This window comes from Pantherophis guttatus, chromosome 8 (genome assembly GCF_059756535.1).
Source record: "Pantherophis guttatus breed Tessera chromosome 8, ASM5975653v1, whole genome shotgun sequence".
NCBI lineage: Eukaryota > Metazoa > Chordata > Lepidosauria > Squamata > Colubridae > Pantherophis > Pantherophis guttatus.
The window spans coordinates 53,474,187-53,493,981 of NC_142070.1; the positions used below are offsets into that span (position 1 = coordinate 53,474,187).

At 39.5% G+C, this 19,795-nt stretch overlaps 1 protein-coding gene across 43 annotated transcripts in view; it reads right to left on the bottom strand.

The window, feature by feature from the left end:
- The window catches only part of PALLD (palladin, cytoskeletal associated protein), a 456,066-nt gene that overhangs the window by 181,580 nt on the left and 254,691 nt on the right, over window positions 1–19,795 (bottom strand). For 32 of the 43 annotated variants that reach the window (XM_087875167.1, XM_087875165.1, XM_087875164.1 and 29 more), the window contains 2 exons: window positions 7,684–7,803; window positions 5,905–6,235 (listed from right to left, as the gene is read on the bottom strand). In XM_087875167.1, the coding sequence (XP_087731293.1) occupies window positions 5,905–6,235; window positions 7,684–7,803 (451 nt within the window). Of the gene's footprint in view, window positions 1–5,904; window positions 6,236–7,665; window positions 7,804–19,795 lie in introns of all 43 variants that reach the window. The other 11 variants (XM_087875166.1, XM_087875163.1, XM_087875162.1 and 8 more) reach the window with 1 other exon arrangement.

Consider the following 19,795-nt stretch of genomic DNA (forward strand, 5'->3'; position numbering starts at 1 on the left):
AACAATGGGAAATTTTGGGCAAAAGAGGAGAGTTCAAGATTTTAAAACACAAAAGAAAAAAAGCTCTATTTAACTAGGGAATTGTAATAATTGAGATACTATTAATAATTGTATATTGTGTTGAAAGCAGAAATGGTTAAGTTGTGGTTTGGAGGAATATATGGGGGAAATTATTTGGTTTATTATTATTGATAAATATAATTAATTGATTTGTAAGAAATTGGATTGCATGGAAATAATTGGAATATTCATGTTCATATTGATTAATATACAAAAAAGATAGTTATATAACTAATTGATTTATATTAAAATGTTGAATTTGTATTAAACAACTGTATTACATAATTACATAATTAACCAATGTGAGGATGGATATAAAAATAGATGACAATGGGAAGGGGTATAATATAGAATAGAAGGGAAAAATTGAATTTGATTAAGATTAGAGATGAGGATGAAGGGTAATATTGTTTTTTTAAAAAAATAGATGAGGAATAAATATGGCAAAAAGGAAATATAGAAATTGTAAATTTAATTGAAATGACTAAATGCTGTTTAAATTTGTGAACCAGCCAAATATTCTGTTCAAAGAAAATACATTGTATGTTTGTATGTGTGTTTCTAATTATTGCTATTTATTCATATTTGTTCTCTTTTATTCTTTAAAGTTTAACAATTCATTCTTAATCTTAATATCTTTATATTTGCTTGGGGTTGGCTTTCTTCCCTTTCATCTTTTTTATTGTACAGCAATCTTTCTCCTCAAACCTACCACCACTCTCTTTTCTTTCCTTCTTACTTTCTCTTCCCCCCACCCTCTTTTTCTCCTCCCTACTTCCTCTTCCTTTCTCCTTCTCCTCCTCTCTTCCTCCCTCTCTTACCCTCACTCCTACTCTAATTTCCATTCCTTCATCCCTCTCTATTGCTGTATCCTTTTATGCATATGGACTACTCAGAGGGCTGAAAAAGTTATTTTTGACTGGTCCTCACACTTTTGACCAGTCCTTGAACTTACGACAGTCCTCACATTTTACATTTTTGCCCTATCTTGTCATCATGGTGAAGAGAAGCAGTTGTGAAATGAGTGACATGGTTGTTAAGAATGCTGCACGGGCATAAATGTGAGGATGGTCATAAGTGTGAGGACCAGTCAAAAGTGCGAGGACCTGTCAGAAATGACTTTTTTCAGCCCTCTGGTTAGTCCTTTTTTGCATATGGACTACTCAGAGGGCTGAAAAAGTTATTTTTGACTGGTCCTCACACTTTTGACCAGTCCTCGAACTTACGACTGTCCTCACATTTTACGTTTTTGCCCTATCTTGTCACCATGGTGAAGAGAAGCAGTTGTGAAATGAGTGACATGGTTGTTAAGAATACTGCACGGGCATAAATGTGAGGATGGTCATAAGTGTGAGGACCAGTCAAAAGTGTGAGGACCTGTCAGAAATGACTTTTCAGCCCTCTGAGTAGTCCCTATACACATAGCCATGGCCACCCAGTCACATGACCAGCTAGCCACGCCCACCCAGTCACATGGCCTCCAAGCCACACCCACACAATAAGTCACGCCCACAATGGTGTCCTTCTTACCAATGTTAAAATCTGTTCACCTTACCCTATACACATAGCTATGGCCACCCGGTCACATGACCAGCTAGCCACGCCCACCCAGTCACATGACCAGCTAGCCACGCCCACCCAGTCACATGACCAGCTAGCCACGCCCACAAAATAAGCCATGCCCACAATGTCCCTCTTTACCAATGTTAAAATCTGGTCACCTTAGGTTATACTGGCTGGCTATACAGTGGCTATATTACATGTTCTTTCCCCAAGTTTTAACACATTTCTCATTTTCAAGGTAGTAATTCTATTACATAAGCAACAGATTATGATTTCATGATTGAGCTATAACGTATGTTTCTCAAACAAGAAACCAATATGTTGTATCAAAATCTGAAGACAATAGTGGTACCTAGCATTTGCCCAACAGAATCTATTGCTCCAAATTCAGTACAAAGAAACAGTGGCATTTTACAAGACCTATATAAATTTAAAATGCTCTGATCAATAGCATGATACATATCTAAGCAAGAAAAAATATGATCCATAATGCCTATGATTTAGAATGAAGTCTCAATGCAAAATGTGGGAGTTATTAATCAACAGGAGTATTATATTTAAATTTCTATTCAAATTGATTTTTTTTGGTCTTTGTTTTAAGGTTCAGGAATGCCTATACTATTCCATAGGTCCGTGATGGCGAACCTATGGCACGCGTGCCACAGGTGGCACGTGGAACCATATTAGTGGGCACGCCAGTTCAGCTCTGGGGCGCATGTGCGTGCCGGCCAGCTGATTTTCGGACCTTCTGGGCCCATCAGAAGTAGGGAAACAGGCTGTTTCCTGCCTCTGGAGGGCCTGGGGGTGGGGTGGGGAAGGCCCGTTTTTTTTTTTCTTACCTGGCTCCAGATCCTCTCTGTGTATCTGGGAACGGCGAAAACAGCCTTTCTCACTTCCTTGGAGGCCCTACGGAGGCTCAAAGGGCCCATTTCCCCACTCCCGGTGGGACAGGAAGTGACGTTTTTTCCTGTCCCCAGCCTCCAGAGACTCCTAGAGCGGCTCCTAGAGACTCCTAGAGAGGCTCCTAGAGACTCCTAGAGAGGTTCTGGAGGCTGGGGACAGGAAAAAAACGTCACTTCCTGTCCCACCGGGAGTGGGGAAATGGGCCCTTTGAGCCTCCGTAGGGCCTCCAAGGGAGTGGGAAAGGCTGTTTTCGCCATTCCCAGATACACAGAGAGGATCTGGAACCAGGTAAGAAAGAAAAATGGGCCTACCAGGCCATCATGTGCCAGGAGCGGGGGGGGAGGGGGTTGCGCACGTGGGCCCCCCCTCTCCTGGCACGCGATGGCAAAAAGGTTAGCCATCACTGCCATAGATCATCACACTTATTTATATAAAAAGTATAGCTGATCAGAATAAGAAAATGGTATTAAAATAATTCATTACATGTAACAGGACTAGCACATAATAAGAAGGAAGAAATGTAGAAAAATTTTAAAAATGAAATATATGTATGTAATTTTGCTTAGTATGTATGTTATTTTTTTCATATATATCTTTATCCACACATATTCCCAAATTATTATCCTTTAAATGGATTGTATTTCAATTCCAGTAATTATCCTAATGAATTCTTATAATCTTTCCCACACCTGCAGGATGTTGGATGAAGTCTGAATTATATTATCAGTTGAGACTGCACAGAAAAAAACCCAGTTGTATGATTAATGTTAACCACCAGAATTGCATGAACAGTGGGGAGGCATACAAATGCTTGTACTAGAATTTGGTTGGTTTTATTGTAGATCATACTCATTCAGTCTGAAGTTAGGTAGTGCCTAAATTAAAGAAGTTAAAATAGAAACCACTGTCCTAAAGATTTATTTATTACATTTACATGCCATGCCTCTCAACAATAAGGAGACTTTGGCCTACTTACAAACAGTCAGCAGATAAATATAAAATAATTATAATTAAAAAAACTATATGAAAATTAGAACCAAGGATATGGATGCCATGCGGATGAGATCTTCTTACCCCGTTAACCATGGCCAATGGTGAGTGCTCCCCTTGGGTTCCCAAACCAACCAGCAAAACTAGTCTTTAATATCCTTCTGGAAGGCCAAGGGGGCATGGCCAGTGTTGCGGCGAGACAACACTTTTTTCGGCGTCTCCCGAAAAATCATTGATGTCGCAGCCGTTTGGGGGTCTTTATTGACCAAAGCTATCCTGTAAAGATGGTGAATGAGAGAGGCACAGACTGGCGAGCACAGGGAAGCTGCAAATTCCCTGGCTAGTCGGAAGAAGCCCCTCAACCAGACGACTGAGAAAGTGGCCATTGAATGTGCTGCTATGAAGCTGGGGTGGTCACATCTGAAGCAGAGAAGCAAAGGAAGTGGAATCATCTGGGTGAGAAGCTTGTTTTTTAAATTTATGTTAAATATATGTTTCTTTTCATAAACCTGGAAATAGTTTGAAGAGAAGAAAACGGCACAAGGAGAGGAGAGGAGAGTGGGCCTGTGTCAACTCTCTGCCTCCGGTAGCTTAGCAGCAAAGAAAGTGGATTGGCCCAAATGGAAGAAGAAAATTGAATGAATTAGAATTGATTTGGGAAACAAGGGAATAAGAGCAGAAAGCCTGAAGGAGTATTTTTAAACTTTTGATTCTTACTAAATGAAATTGAATTGAGTTGAAATGAAGGAATGCTTTATTATTAGTATGGGAGAAGGTTAAAGAAAAACATTATTTGAAAATACCAACATGACTTTCAACAATGGAAGCATTAGTACATCCAAATATTATTAATATGGAAAATATTATCAGATATAAAGATATTTTATCAGAAAAGGGGGAATTGAAAATGAAACAAGTACTAGTAGAACAAGGGATTGATATGGAGTGATATACACAACTGCAAATACAATCAAGATATGAAAAAGATGCAAAGTTATATGGTTTTTATTTGGAGATGACAGAATTGGATGATATACTCCCAGGAACAGATGACAAAATGATTAAAAAATTCTATAGTTATTTACTTGGTGTTAAATTAGAAGAAGAACAAGTAAAAGAAACAATGATAGCATAGGCAAAAAATTTTGGATACACAATAGAGTTAGATAAATGGCAGCAATTATGGGAAAGAAATGATAAATTAACAATGGCTACAGCATATAAAGAGAACTTGTATAAAATATTTTATAGATGGCACATGTCACCAGAAAGATTGGCAAAAATGTTTAAAGATAAATCAACTAAATGTTGGAAATGCCACCAGACACCAGGATCGTATTATCACATGTGGTGGACATATCCAGAAATGAGAAATTATTGGGCAAAAATTCGAATATGGTTAGAGAAAATGATACAGCAAGATATTGATCTTAAACTGGAGCTGTTCCTGCTGGGTATCTCACTGGATAAATTTAGTAAAGAAAATATATATTTGATCATACATGTAATAACGGCAGCAAGAATGGTATTTGCACAAAATTGGAAAGCAGAAAAAATTCCTACAAAGGGAGAGGTAATTAAGAAAATATTAGAATGTGCAGAAATGAGTAGATTAACATTAGCAATTAAAGGGAAGGAAGAATCAGAGAATTACAACATATGGGGACAATTTTATCAATGGATAGAGACTGAATATAGACAATAGGCAATGTAAAAGTAAGAAATATGGGGAAAATATGTTGTAATACATTAAATTTAAATGTAAGAGGAAAGATAAATATGTATTAAGAAAATGATAAATGTTGAATATGATGACACAAAAAAAATTGTACCCAGATGTTACAATGATTGATTAATGATGAATTGTTTGTTTAAAAATAAAAATAAAAAACTTAAAAAAACCCAAATCATTCTGGAAGGTCCAAAGGGTAGATGTACATGTATCTATGTATCCATTTTAACAAAAACCTTAGACTTGTGATGTAAGCTCATTCATTGCTAACAGATATTAGATTTATACTATGCAATAAGGTACTGAACGATGTGAGCAAGAGTGCTTTTGTCCCTCCACCCCAAGCATTTCATGTTTGGATGAGAGATAACAACTGACCAAAAGCCACCTACTAAGCTTCATGGCCAAGTAATGATTTGAAGATGAATTTTCATTCCCACTACATCAGTGTAGCCCCATATGGAAGAAAATGTCATATGTGATGCAATTCTTCAGAAACATTATAATTTTTCATATGTATGCTGTTAGTTAGCTAATATAACTTGTCTAACTTGCTGTCTTCTAGAAGTCTTGAAATTTTATCTGCTAAACTTCTGGCCCCTGACAAAGAATTATATAAATTTGTCATAAATATATAATGACAAAGAATTACTCACAGCTTTGGCTTAGCAAGCACAGGTGGTGGTGTTTTTGTAGGTGAAAGCAATTCACCAACGTGGGATTTGTCAGTTTTGGTATTGCCATTAGTGATCCCATTGACTCCATGGGTAGGATGAATTCCATTGGTTTTCTTCTCCACAGAGTTAAACTGTAATTCAAAAGCTGCTACATTTGAGCTGGGATGACTGATCTTGGAGTGCTCTGAATGCTTTGGAGGAAGCTCCACAGAATTAATCTCAAGACGTGAAGATGGAGGTGGGAAATGTTGAAAGTTATCCTTATTCTGTACTCGCATTGACAAATCATGGCTGGAGCTTTCGCAACTGGCTAAAATAGAAAGGAAAAAATAGTACATCATCGTAACACATTATTTGAATTATTTTAGTTCATTGAACATTTTAGTTCATTGAAAATGAGATCATTACTTTAGTCAGTTACATTGAACTGTTATGCCAGAAAAGACAGTTATTTTCAAATTCTCATGAGCATTTGAACTTAAGGATCATAAATAAATATTTATTTACTGCTATTGTTCATGTTACAAGTGGAAATTGAGTTGAGAACAGTAACTGATCTATGCTCAGCATTGGCTAAATGAAGAAATTGTGTGTATCAAACTTATTTGAATTAATCACAGATCTATAACACCACTGTGCATGAAAAACACCAACTTATTCCAAGACTTCTGCATTCATTTCTGGTTTATATTTAATACTCACAGGAAAATTACTGGGGGGTTTTGGCTTTTGTTTTTAATATGAGTTACTCATTTTTTCCATGTTGCCTCTGCTGCCACCTAGCCTCAAAATCTTAATGTTAAAATTTGAACTTATAATTAACTTCTCCCTCTATATAGTAGAAAACAAAACAAATAAAGGGGAGGATATGGATAATTATTAAGGAATTTACACGGTGCCAAAATATCCACATTGCACATTGCTTACTGGCAGTTACAGAAACCAGCATTTATAGGAATATATTCTTAACTAATCATCATAATGAAATATACTGCTGACTACATACTTTATCGTTAATACATAAAATTCTTATTCTTATTAATTTCTTCATAATTTAAAAGATATGAACTGAACTAGATTTTTAAAAAATCAGAATCATTTTGTGCTAGCTAGAAACCATGGGGGTTTTACTTCAATACACCTGAATGAGGAAAAGAAATGGTTTCATCTTGAACCATTTTTCAATATAATTGTACACTCATAATGGCAAGATACTTTAGTGCATAATTTAGGTTTTTATTATATCAGTACATTTCTTCCATAGTTTTATTTTTGTAGTTTGTGGTCCAAATGAAACAGAGGCCAAATTTCTTCCTTTATAATTAGCAGCTGCATTTCTGTTAGTTGGATCCACTGTCAGTTTATTTTACTGTATTTCCTAATGCCACCTCTAGGCGAGATTGGTGGAATAGAAATCAAATAAGTAAGTGAGTAAGATTTAGAGCAGGGATTCCCAGTTTTGGCAACTTTTAAGACGTGGACTTCAACTCCCAGAATTCAGCTCCCAGAATTCCCTAGCCACGCATCTTAAAGTTGTCAAGATTGGGAACCCGTTTTAGAGGATTATGTAGAATACTCTTAGATATGTCAACTTTATACATTCTTTTTATCCTGATATAAAGTAATACATCATCAGTAAAAAATGTGGAAATATAACATACAATGTACTCCAAATGTATCTAGTGCAGCTAGGTCCAAATATCACTTTGTTTCACTTATATTGTAGACAACACAACCCACCCAAAAACTGCTGAATACCTGACAGCACAGTCAGTTTGGCAGTGCTTGTGACTGATCCATAATCAGTGCTTGCTGTGCATGCAAAGATCCCTGCATGTTCGGGGAAAGTCTCTGCAATCACCAAAGTACATATCTCCTCTAAAAGGTAATCAAAAGAAAAATAACAATTTTGCATTAGGCTTCACATAATTAGCTTTGGAATTCACAATATTTAGCCCCAATCTTGGCTCTAGGACAGTGATGGTAAACCTTTTAGAGACTGAGTGCCCAAACTGCAAACCAAAACCCACTTACTTATCGCAAAGTGCCAACATGGTAATTTAACCTGAATACTGAGGTTTTACTACTTAAAATAATGATAAACAAGGCAGAGTTCAGCTAACTGTTCTAAGAAAAATGTGATAAATGAACTTTTATGCCCCTTCATTTCCCCCTGCTTTTCAAATATTGCGTTTAGCAATAATAAAAAAGAAAAACTTTTATAATATCATTTCTCTTTCCCTCCCTCTTTTTCCCCTGTCTCTTTCCCTCTCCCCTTTCTCTCCCTTTCTCTTTCTCTCCCTCCCTCCCTCTTTCCCTCTTTCCTCCTCTCCCTCTTTCCTTCCCCCTTTCCCTCCCCTTTTCTCTTTCCACATCTCTGCCTCTCTGTTTCTCTTTCCCTCCCTCTTTCCCCCCTCTCTCTCTTCCCTTCTCTTTCCCTCCCTCTCTCTCCCTCGTTCCGCCTCCCCTTCTTTTCCTCCCTCTTTCCCTCTCTCCCTCTCTCTCTCTGCCTCCCTCTGTTTCTCTCTTTCTCTCTCTTTCCCTCCCTTTCTCTCTCTCCCCCTCTGCCCCTTGGAGAGGGGGAAGGAACCCCTGAACTGGTACTGGGTGGTGGGAGGCCGACGAGTCCAGGAGCAGCACACCCACATTCAGCTGGTCGGCTGAGAGCCGAAGCCTAGCTGGCTGGCGGGGAGGCGGGGCATCCCAACACAGGCAGCTCTGCAGAAAAAGCAACTGGGAGGCGAGAGTGAGCCAATGCCATTGCATTGTGGCTCTGTATTGTAATGGACTCCAGGAGGAGGAGGGGACCCTGTCTCCCCCATTGTGAAGCGCTCTAAATTTCACTGTGCTGTGCAAGGGGCAGGCCATGGAGGCAGCACCGCCACAAAGGCGGAATGCTTTCTGCATTTTTTTAGTCCTGCAAACAATGGCGAGAAACGTGATGGAGAAACATGATGGTGCTGGGCTGGGGCGACATCACATGTGCCCCCAGAGAGGGCTCTGCGTGCCAACTCTGGCACGTGTGCCATAGGTTCGCCACCATGGCTCTAGGACAAAAATAAAATGCACAACAATGATTTGCTTTATTGGGGGGGGGGCTGCCTTTCTTGACAAGCATATTAGTCCTCCACTCTTTTAAATAGCTATAAGTAGATAAGCAAACACTTTGTTCTTTCCATGTAGAAGCATCCTAAACAATTTACTAGATGTTAAAAGCAGTCTAAATCAGGCTTATTTGAAATCTAGTATCATCTAATCAACCCAGAGTTCTCAAGATACAAATGACCAAGCTCAGATTCTCCTATTTAGGATACATTATGTGAAGATCTAGCTCCCTGGTGATGGCTCCAATAGTGGGAATGGTAGAAGAAAAGAGAAGAAGGGTTATATCAGAAAGACTAGCTTGCAGATAGATCATCATGGAAAAAAATCAATGTGGTCACTAAGAGGTGACAACAACTTTATACCACATAATGCCATCTAACCCAAGAAGATTGACTATAGATACAAAAAGGTACTGATGCGCATGACAAAGCAACTAATAGCTATAGTGCACCATAAAATTACAGGTAATCCCTCAGCTATGACAGTTCACTTAGTGACTGTTCGAAGTTACGACTTAGCCCCAGTGGTGGGATTCAATTTTTTTAACAACTGGTTCTGTGGGCGTGGCTTAGCTGGGGGTGTGGCTTGGTGGTCATGTGACTGGGTGGGCGTGGCTAGCTGGTCATGTGACCCGTGGGCGTGGCTATCTGCATAGGGACTACAGAGGGCTGAAAAAAGTCATTTCTGACTGGTCCTCGCACTTTTGACCGGTCCTCGCACTTATGACCATCCTTACATTTATGCCCGTTGCGGCATTCTTAACAACCGTGTCACTCATTTCACAACTGCTTCTCTTCACCATGGTGAAAAGATAGGGCAAAAACGTAAAATGTGAGGACTGTCGTAAGTTCAAGGACTGCTCAAAAGTGTGAGGACCAATCAAAAATAACTTTTTCAGCCCTCTGAGTAGTCCATATGCACAAAAGGACTACCCAGAGGGCTGAAAAAAGTGATTTCTGATAAGTCCTTGCACTTTTGACCGGTCTTCACACTTATGACTGGTCATCATTTATGCCCATTGTAGCATTCTTAACAACCGTGTCACTCATTTCATAACTGCTTCTCTTCACCATGGTGACAAGATAGGGCAAAAACGCAAAATGTGAGGACAGTCGTAAGTTTGAGGACTGGTCAAAAGTGCGAGGACCAGTCAAAAATAACTTTTTCAGCCCTCTGAGTAGTCCATATGCATAAAAGGATACAGCAATAGAGAGGGATGAAGGAAGGAAAGGGAAATTAGAGGAGGAGGGTAAGAGAGGGAGGAAGAGAGGAGGAGAAGGAGAAAGGAAGAGGAAGTAGGGAGGAAAAGAAGAGGGGGAGGAAGAGAAAGTAAGAAGGAAAGAAAAGAGAGAGGTGGTAGGTTTGAGGAGAAAGATTGCTGTACAATAAAAAAGATGAAAGGGAAGAAAGCCAACCCCAAACAAATATAAAGATATTAAGATAAAGAATGAATTGTTAAACTTTAAAGAATAAAAGAGAACAAATATGAATAAATAACAATAATTAGAAACACACATACAAACATACAATGTATTTTCTTTGAACAGAGTATTTGGCCGGTTCACAAATTTAAACAGTGTTTAGTCATTTCAATTAAATTTACAATTTCTATATTTCCTTTTTGCCATATTTATTCCTCATCTATTTTGGTAAAAAACCAATATTACCCTTCATCCTCATCTCTAATCTTAATCAAATTCAATTTTTCCCTTTTATTCTATATTATTCCCCTTCGCATTGTCATCTATTTTTATATCCATCCTCACATTGGTTAATTATGTAATATTACAGTTGTTTAATATAAATTCAACATTTTAATATATATCAATTAGTTATATAACTACCTTTTTTGTATATTAATCAATATGAACATGAATATTCCAATTATTTCCATGCAATCCAATTTCTTACAAATCAATTAATTATATTTACCAATAATAATAAACCAAATAATTTCCCCCATATATTCCTCCAAACCACAACTTAACCATTTCTGCTTTCAACACAATATACAATTAATAGTATCTCAATTATTACAATTCCCTAGTTAAATAGAGCTTTTTTTCTTTTATGTTTTAAAATCTTGAACTCTCCTCTTTTTCCCTAAATTTCCCATTGTTTGCACCTACCTTTTTTGGTGAGGAAAAAGAAAAGAAATCTGCCTGCCTAATTTTCCAACGTTGCAGCAACAGCAAAGCCAACAGCCTGCTTTACTTTCAGTTTCATTTTTCAGCATAGCTAGGGGAAAAAAAAACTGCTCCAGCAAGCAAAGAAGCAGCAGAGGAAAACAGCTGAGAGCAAATCAGCTGAGAGTCGGGAGCCGATCTAATCAAGGGCTAATTAGCCTATGCTGAAGCTCCGCGGGCCAATATAATTACAAAAAAACACCGAACCGTTTGTTAAATTGCTGGCTCGCCCGCCCCTCGCCCACCACTATTTATTGGCAATAAATAGTGGTGCGGAAGGGCGGGGCAAGGGGCGGGACGAGCCAGCAATTTAACAAACGGTTCGGCCGAACCCCCTAGAACTGGCAGAATCCCACCACTGCTTAGCCCCCCAAAGTACTTCCGACCCAGTTACAAATGTTGCAGTACCACTGCCGTTGTTCACACTTAAAAATGACAGCAGAGGCATTGCAGCATTCACCTTGCCTATCCCACACCGCCGGGACTCCACAACCATAAGGCCTGTGGCGACTCACTTATCTTGTGATGATATAGTGAGCCATCAGTTCCTTTGTCTACTTCAGTGCATTTGCAGAAAACAGAGGCTTGAAGTAGTGAGAGATCATGCAAGATCAGTAGCACAAGATCTTGTACTACAGTACTTCAGGCCTCTGTTCTCTGTGAACCGAGGCCTGTGCCAGATCCGGCTGAGGAGCACTTGCAAGCTGATGAGACTTTGGGGCAGCAAAACAATATTGCTTCAAGCCTCCCATCAGCTTGCAAATGCTTTTTGTGCTATTCCAGTCTCGTTGGCTTGCAAACTGGTTTTTTGTGCCATCCCCAGTCTCAGTGCGAAAAACACTTGCAAGCCAATGAGACTTTGGGGCAGCGAAATTGCATCACTTCAAGCTTCCCACCAGCTTAAAGCTCTCTTCGTGCCCAGACTGGAATGGCATAAAAAGTGTTTGCATGCTGATGGGAGGCTTGAAGCAATGCTGTTTCGCTGTCCCAAAATCTCATCATCTTGCAAATACTTTTTGCACTGAGACTGCCAGCAGAAAAAGAAACCACGGCAGAGAGGCTGGAGAGGAGACAGATCTTCACAAGGTAAGTGACCTGGCATGGTAGGATGAGGGGGGAGAAATTGTGGGGACTCCGGGGGAGGGAGATAAGATATGTCAGTGGGTTGGGGGAGGCTCGGGTGGTCTGAAACAGTTGGACTATTCCATCACTAGGCCCTCTGGGATGCTGATGCCCTGAAGGGTAGGGCAAAAAAAATCCCTGAATTTATTTTGGCATTTATTTTGGTCAAAAGAAAATAAGATCAGGTTTTATTTTTGGGGAAATATGGTATATTCCACTTCATAATCATTCTATCCCATCCAAGACAGCGGTGAAATGCACTTACCATCGCTACCAGTTCAGAAATGTGAGTGCGAGCACCTTTTCTGCACATGCAAAAGACGGGTCAAAAATGGGACATAATGACTTCCCGGCAGGTGGGTGGAGCCTCCTACTGCTGGCCGTACCGGTTCGCGCAAGCCAGATAGATCCGGCCAGATTTCACTGCTGATTCAAGGTCTATCAAACTTATTTAGTATATCCTTGATCTCATAAACCTCAGGTCTTATGTGACCCCTCTAAGCTTCTAATAATAATGATTGTCAAAAATTAGTGTACTTTTTATTGTTTTTTTTAAAAAAAAAACACATGAACTCATAGTGCAAGATAAAAAATAGTTTTAAAAATAAACAACTTTAAAAAAAAACAAGGAAACAAACCAGAATGTACAGATAGTTCTCAACTTACAACAGTTCATTTAGTGACTGTTCAAAATTACAACTTCACTGAAAATGTGACTTATGACCATTTTTTACACTTGTGACCATTGTTGCACCCCCGTGGTCATATGAACAAAATTCAGATAATTGGCAACTAACTCACATTTATGAAGGTTACAGTGTCCCAATATCATGTGATTACCTTTTGTGAGCTTCTGAATGGGTAAACCATATTCACTTAACAATCCTGTTCCTAACTTAAGAACTGCAATGATTCATTTAACAACTTTTGTAAGAAAGGTGGTAAAATGGGGCAAAACTCATTTAACAAATGTCTTACTTATCAACATAAATTTTGGGCTCAATTGTGGTCATAAATCAAGGATTACTTAAGATAACCCTGGTTGGTGATCAAAGGTTTACTTTATCTAGAGCAAAACAATAGGGATAAACCAACTACTCTGTGCATGGAGCCTCCTTTGAACAATTTGTATACAGAGTGAAATCCATATGCTTTCATATGCTGTGGGAATGGCTTGGATACTAGCTAAAACTCTGATAGTCCTGACAGAAAAAAGTATTTGGATGCACAACTTCATTTTAGATTAGCTATAAATCCAATTTATCTTTAGGATAGATAATCGCAATAGCAATAGCACTTATATACTGCTTCACAGTGCTTTACAGCCCTCTCTAAGCAGTTTACAGAGTCAGCATATTGCCCCCAACAATCTGGATCCTCATTTTACTGACCTCGGAAGGATGGAAGGCTGAGTCAACCTTGAGCCGATGAGACTCAAACTGCCAAACTGGTGGCAGCGGGCAATCAGCAGAAATAGCCTGCAGTACTACATTCTAACAACTGGGCCACTACGGCTCCTAGCTAGGCAAGGATGATTGTTTTTAAACAAAAAATGTTTTCCAGGTTGGACAACTCCCCCCCCCCCGTAAGAACTTCAAAGTGCTTCTCTTTTGGGCAGACAACTAGTGCCAGACTCTCCCCACCCCACTCCTAAAACATATTTATTTAAATATTGTGGCAGATGTTTAAAGAATCAGACTCTTTCTTCCCCAGCAATTTCTTAATGGCAGTAAGGTCAGAGGTTTTTTTAAAACCACTTCTTTGCCATGTGGTCATCTAACTCAGACTTCAATAATTTAAAAACTCTGTTGTTCACTATGTCCAAAACTTCTGGATCTGTTCTAGATTTTGAACTAGTGAAACATGAAGAAGCCACATCGAACATGGAACAGTATGTTTGCACTGAACATGGGGCAAAGCATATTTTGTTTTCTCCACAAATAATCCCAACTTGAAACAATACATTGTAGATTCATGCTAATGAAAATGTTCACATACTTTAAGGTTCAATGATAGAATGTAACTTAATATTAAGAGCCGGCCGCTCTGAAAGAAGCGGTTGTGAGGCCCCTCCTCAAGAAGCCCTCTCTGGATCCGGCTGTTTTGGCTAACTATCGTCCAGTCTCCAAACTTCGCTTCGTTGCGAAGGTTGTTGAGAGTGTGGTAGCGCAACAGCTTCCCCGGTACCTGGATGAAACTGTCTATCTAGACCCGCTCCAGTCCAGCTTCTGGCCTGGGCACAGCACGGAAACGGCATTGGTCGCGTTGGTGGATGATCTCTGGAGGGCTCGGGATAGGGGTTGCTCCTCTATCCTGGTCCTGTTAGACTTCTCAGCGGCTTTTGATACCATCGACCATGGTATCATGTTGCACCGGTTGGCGGGGTTGGGGGTGGGAGGCACCGTTCTGCGGTGGTTCTCCTCCTACCTCTCTGACCGGTCGCAATCTGTGTTGACGGGGGGGCAGCGGTCGACCCCGAGGCACCTTGCTTGTGGGGTGCCACAAGGGTCGGTCCTCTCGCCCCTTCTGTTCAACATTTATGTAAAGCCGCTGGGTGAGATCATCCGTGGCTTCGGGGTGGAGTTCCATCAGTACGCTGATGACACCCAGCTGTACATCTCCACCCCAGGCCACCCCAACGATGCCCTTGAAGTGATGTCCCAGTGCCTGGAGGCCGTGCGGGCCTGGATGGGGAGAAACAGGCTCCGACTCAACCCCTCCAAGACCAAGTGGCTGTGGCTCCCAGCGTCCCGATATAGCCAGCTGACGCCATCGCTGGCTATTGGGGGCGAATCACTCGCCCCCACGGAGAGGGCTCGCAACTTGGGCGTCCTCCTGGACCCACGGCTGTCTCTAGAAGACCATTTGACGGCCGTGGCCAGGGGGGGCTTTTTATCAGGTTTGCCTGATATGCCAGTTGCGCCCCTTTCTAGATCGGGACTCTATACGCACAGTCACTAAGGCACTAGTCACTTCCCGCCTGGACTACTGCAACGCTCTCTACATGGGGCTCCCCCTGGGGTGCACCCGGAGGCTCCAGCTGGTCCAGAACGCGGCCGCGCGGGGGATTATGGGGGCGACGAGGCGCTCCCATGTGATACCTCTCCTGCGCGAGCTGCACTGGCTCCCGGTGGTCTTCCGGGTGCGCTTCAAGGTGTTGGTGACCACCTTTAAAGCGCTCCATGGCTTAGGGCTGGGGTACTTACGAGACCGCCTACTGCCACCAATAGCCTCCCACCGGCCAGTACGCTCGCACAGAGTGGGCCTCCTCAGGGTGCCGTCCGCCAGACAATGTCGGCTGGCGACCCCCAGGGGGAGAGCCTTCTCTGTGACGGCGCCCACCCTCTGGAATAATCTTCCCCCAGAGTTACGTATAATAACAGATCTCCGGATTTTTCATCGGGCCCTGAAAACCTATTTATTTCAACTAGCTGGGCTGGCTTGAGCTAAATTTTAAATTGATTTTAAATTGGGTTGTTTTAATTTACGGCCAGAATATTTAATTATTTTAATACTGTTTTTTAAATTTTGTATGCTTTGTTTTTACTTAGGCTGTGCACCGCCCTGAGTCCTATTTGGAGAAGGGCGGTATAGAAATTTAAACAAATAAATAAATAAATAAATATAGCAAATTAATGTAGCTAATTATGGTTGTGTCAACTCGCAAAGCATCCCTGACCTGCTCTCGAGTTGCCATAGGCAAGGGGGATGGGGAATTGAACCTTGCAGCTGCATCAAGGAACTTGCATTTCAATCAAAACAAAGCACATTCCAGCTGGTGACCTCAAAGTCATCTCCATGGGAACCCACAGTAGCCGGAGGGAGTGACTTCTACAACACGGGAAATTGCTTCGTTGGGGAATGTGACTGATGACACATCTTGGGGGAAGGGGGAAACGGGGTCAGAGCCAAAGTGCAAATTAAGTGAGGTCAGAGTTGGCTCCATTTGGTCTGTGCCAACATGAAGTTCCTAATAAATAACTGGATTTCCTTTGAAGCTTGGCCTGAGGCTCATGATTTAATTAGGGCATCGGTTGGAACCCTGACAGATTGCATTTTATCAATTACTCAACCACAGAGAGAATTTTTTTTTTTATATTTTTATTGTTAAAGAATAACAGAAAGGAAAAAAAATCAATACAAAAATCAATAGTAAGGAAAGAAAATTCCCCCCCCCCAACGTGCTATACAAACGGAAAGGAAGTTTTAGGAAATTGAATTCTTCAATTCTTCCAGAAGTCTCTTTGATAAGGTACTGGTGCCGATTCATCCAATCTCCCAAGTGCAAAGTCCACAAATGGTTGCCAAGTGTTCCAAAAAACATTTTCTTTATATATATCACTTCTAATTTTAATATCACAAGTCAATTTATCATTTAATGCAAATTTCCATGTTTCATTGTACCATTCTTCTAATTTTAAGTCAACATTTAATTTCCAATATCTAGCAATTATAATTCTCCCCATTATAACCAAAATCCTCACCAATTCCCTTTCTCCAGTTGTTAATGTTGTTTCATTCAATATTAATAATAATATGGTTTCCAATTTCAATTTGACCCTCTTCTTAATCATTTCAAATATTTCATTTTCTATCCTAGACCAAAAAAGTTCAACCCCATTACATTTACACCACATATGAGCATATGTCCCGAGTTCCACTTTACATCTCCAACACATTTTATCCACTTTATTATCCATTTGAAAAAGTCTTATTGGGGTCAAATATCACTTCCAAATATAGTTATGTTCTTTAATCCTTATTGATAATGTCCTCATTATTCTACTAACCCAGTTCGTATTCCAATTTTGATCAGAAATTTCAATACCCAGTTCTTTTACCCAATTCTCTTTCATTACCCTTTGTGAATTATTATCAAAGTTAATAATTTTATAAATTTTATTAACTAATTCCTTTGGCCCAATTTCATCTTTTATTATTCGAGATGTCAAATTTTCAAATTCCGTTTCCTTTCTACTCTCATCATTCCTTTCTTTGCATTTCCTATTCCATTTATTCATTTGAATTCTTTCAAACCAATTAATGTTTAATTTTCCATAAATTTCCTCTTTCCTCATTTCATTTTCTATAAATTTCAACCATTCACTAATTGTTTCCACTTTCTCTTCTATTATAATCCTCTCTGTTACTATTTAATTTTCCAAGTTTTAGCTTCTGAATCACATCTTTAATTTCCTCAGAGGTAATATCCTTTTCCATTTTTTCTTTATATTTATTATCAATTTTCTTCTGACCATATTTTTCTAAGAAATTTTTTAATTTACAATTATCAATTTCTTTTTTAAGATATAATTCTTGAAAAAACTTTTTAACAATTTCACATTTCTCTAATTCTTTATAACATTTCTTACCTTTTTCATCTATTAGGACACCTATTTCTCTTTTTTCTTTTTTATCTTTCGCCATTCTTGTAATAATTTTGAATTTTTATTACCATATTCAAAAAATTCTCTTTTTAAATAGCTTAATTTTTTTTAACTATTTCTGTATCTTCTGCTATTTGTTTATTTTTCAATTTTTTAAGTTCCTCCCATAATTTCCTATCCTTAGTCAGTAGAAATCTATTTTCCAGTTCTTTTATCAATTTCTTCTTTTCCTCTATTTTTACTTTATAATTCTTATACTTCCTACTTGATAATTTAATAATTTCTCCTCTAAAAATTGCTTTCATTGTGTCCCAAACTGTTCCATAATTGACTTCCCCATTATCATTCCAATCCCAATTTTCTTCCCATTTCTTAAGAATACGATTATCTTCCTCGTTTTTATACAATTTTTCATCATATCTCCAACAATTTTCTTTTTTCTCCAAAAACATATCTAATTCTAGTAACAATTCTGCGTGGTCAGAGTCTTTAAATATTCCAACATCCATATTATCCACGTTATCCATCAGATTCTTGGATACAAAAATATAGTCTATTCTTGAATATGAATTAAATACCTTTGAGTAAAAAGTATACATTCTTTCATTACCTTTAATCTCCCTCCAAACATCTACTACACCATTTTGCAACATCCAATTATCAAGTATCCCCATTTTTCTTATTATATACTCTGGCATGTGAGAAGAGCAGCTGGTGAAGAGCTGCATGCCGGAAACCTACATATGCACAACAATGAATGAATTCATATCAGTTCCAAGGTTCCAAAGGTTCCAACCTTTCTAAGCTGAGATGATACAGGTTTGCAACTAAAATTATATTTCAGTTAATTTACCCATTTGCTGAATGTAAGTGCATATGTTAACCACATTTCAATTTCATAGAATTCTTGCAGAATTTAAGTGTGCAGAAAGAAAATGTTAAATATCACTTGAATTCATTGTGATAGCCCCTCAAATATTGGAACACTGCTATCATGTCTCCCATGGTCCTTCTCTTCACTAGACTAGCCATGCCCAGATCCTGAAACTGCAATGTTCTTCATATGTTTTAGCCTCCAGTCCCCTAATCATGTTTGTTGCTCTTCTCTGCATTCTTTCTAGAGTCTCAACATCTTTTTTATAGTGTGGTGACTGGATGCAGTATTTTAGGTGTGGTTTTACTAAGGCTTTATAGAGTGGTATTACTACCTCACTTGATTTTGATTGAATCCCTCTGTTAATGCAATTTAGGATTGCGTTGGCTTTTTTGGCAGCTGCAGCACTGTTGGTTCATATTTAATTGGTTGTCCACTAGGACTCCAAGATCCCTCTCACAATTACTGCTATTAAGTCAGGTTTCATCCACTCTATATGTGTACTTTTTGTTTTTCTTGCCTAAGTGTAAGACTTTACTTTTCTCTACATTGAATTTCATTTTGTTAGATAGGACCCAGTATTCAGATCTGTCAAGATCCATCTGGATCTTGAGCCTATCTTCTATGGTGTTGGCCATTCCTGTCAGCTTAGTATCATTCACAATTTTGGTAAATTCCCCTTCTATTCCCTCATCTAAGTCATTTATTTTTATTTATTTATTTATTTTATTCGGCTTATATGCCGCCCTATCTCACAATGGACTCAGGGCAGCTCACAACAATAAAACACAAGCCACAATAAAAATAAAGACTAAAATCTAAAAAATTTAAAATTAACCCATTAAAACCCTTAAAAACCCCATCATCAGACCAGGTCAAGGGATTTGAAAAGCCAAGTTTTTAATTCCCGGCGGAAGGTGCGAAGGTCGGGCGCTAGTCGGAGCTCCAAGGGGAGTTGATTCCAGAGGGTGGGCGCCCCAACCAAGAAGGCTCTACTCCTGGGGGCCGCCAGCCACCACTGTCTAGCCGACGGCACCCTGAGTAAGCCCTCTCTATGGGCGCGAACCGGGCGATGGGGTGTTGTTGCTGGCTGTAGGTGGTCCGCCAAATATCCTGGTCCTAAGCCATGTAGGGCTTTATAGGTCAACACCAGCAACTTGAATCTCACCCGGAGGGCAACCGGTAGCCAATGCAAA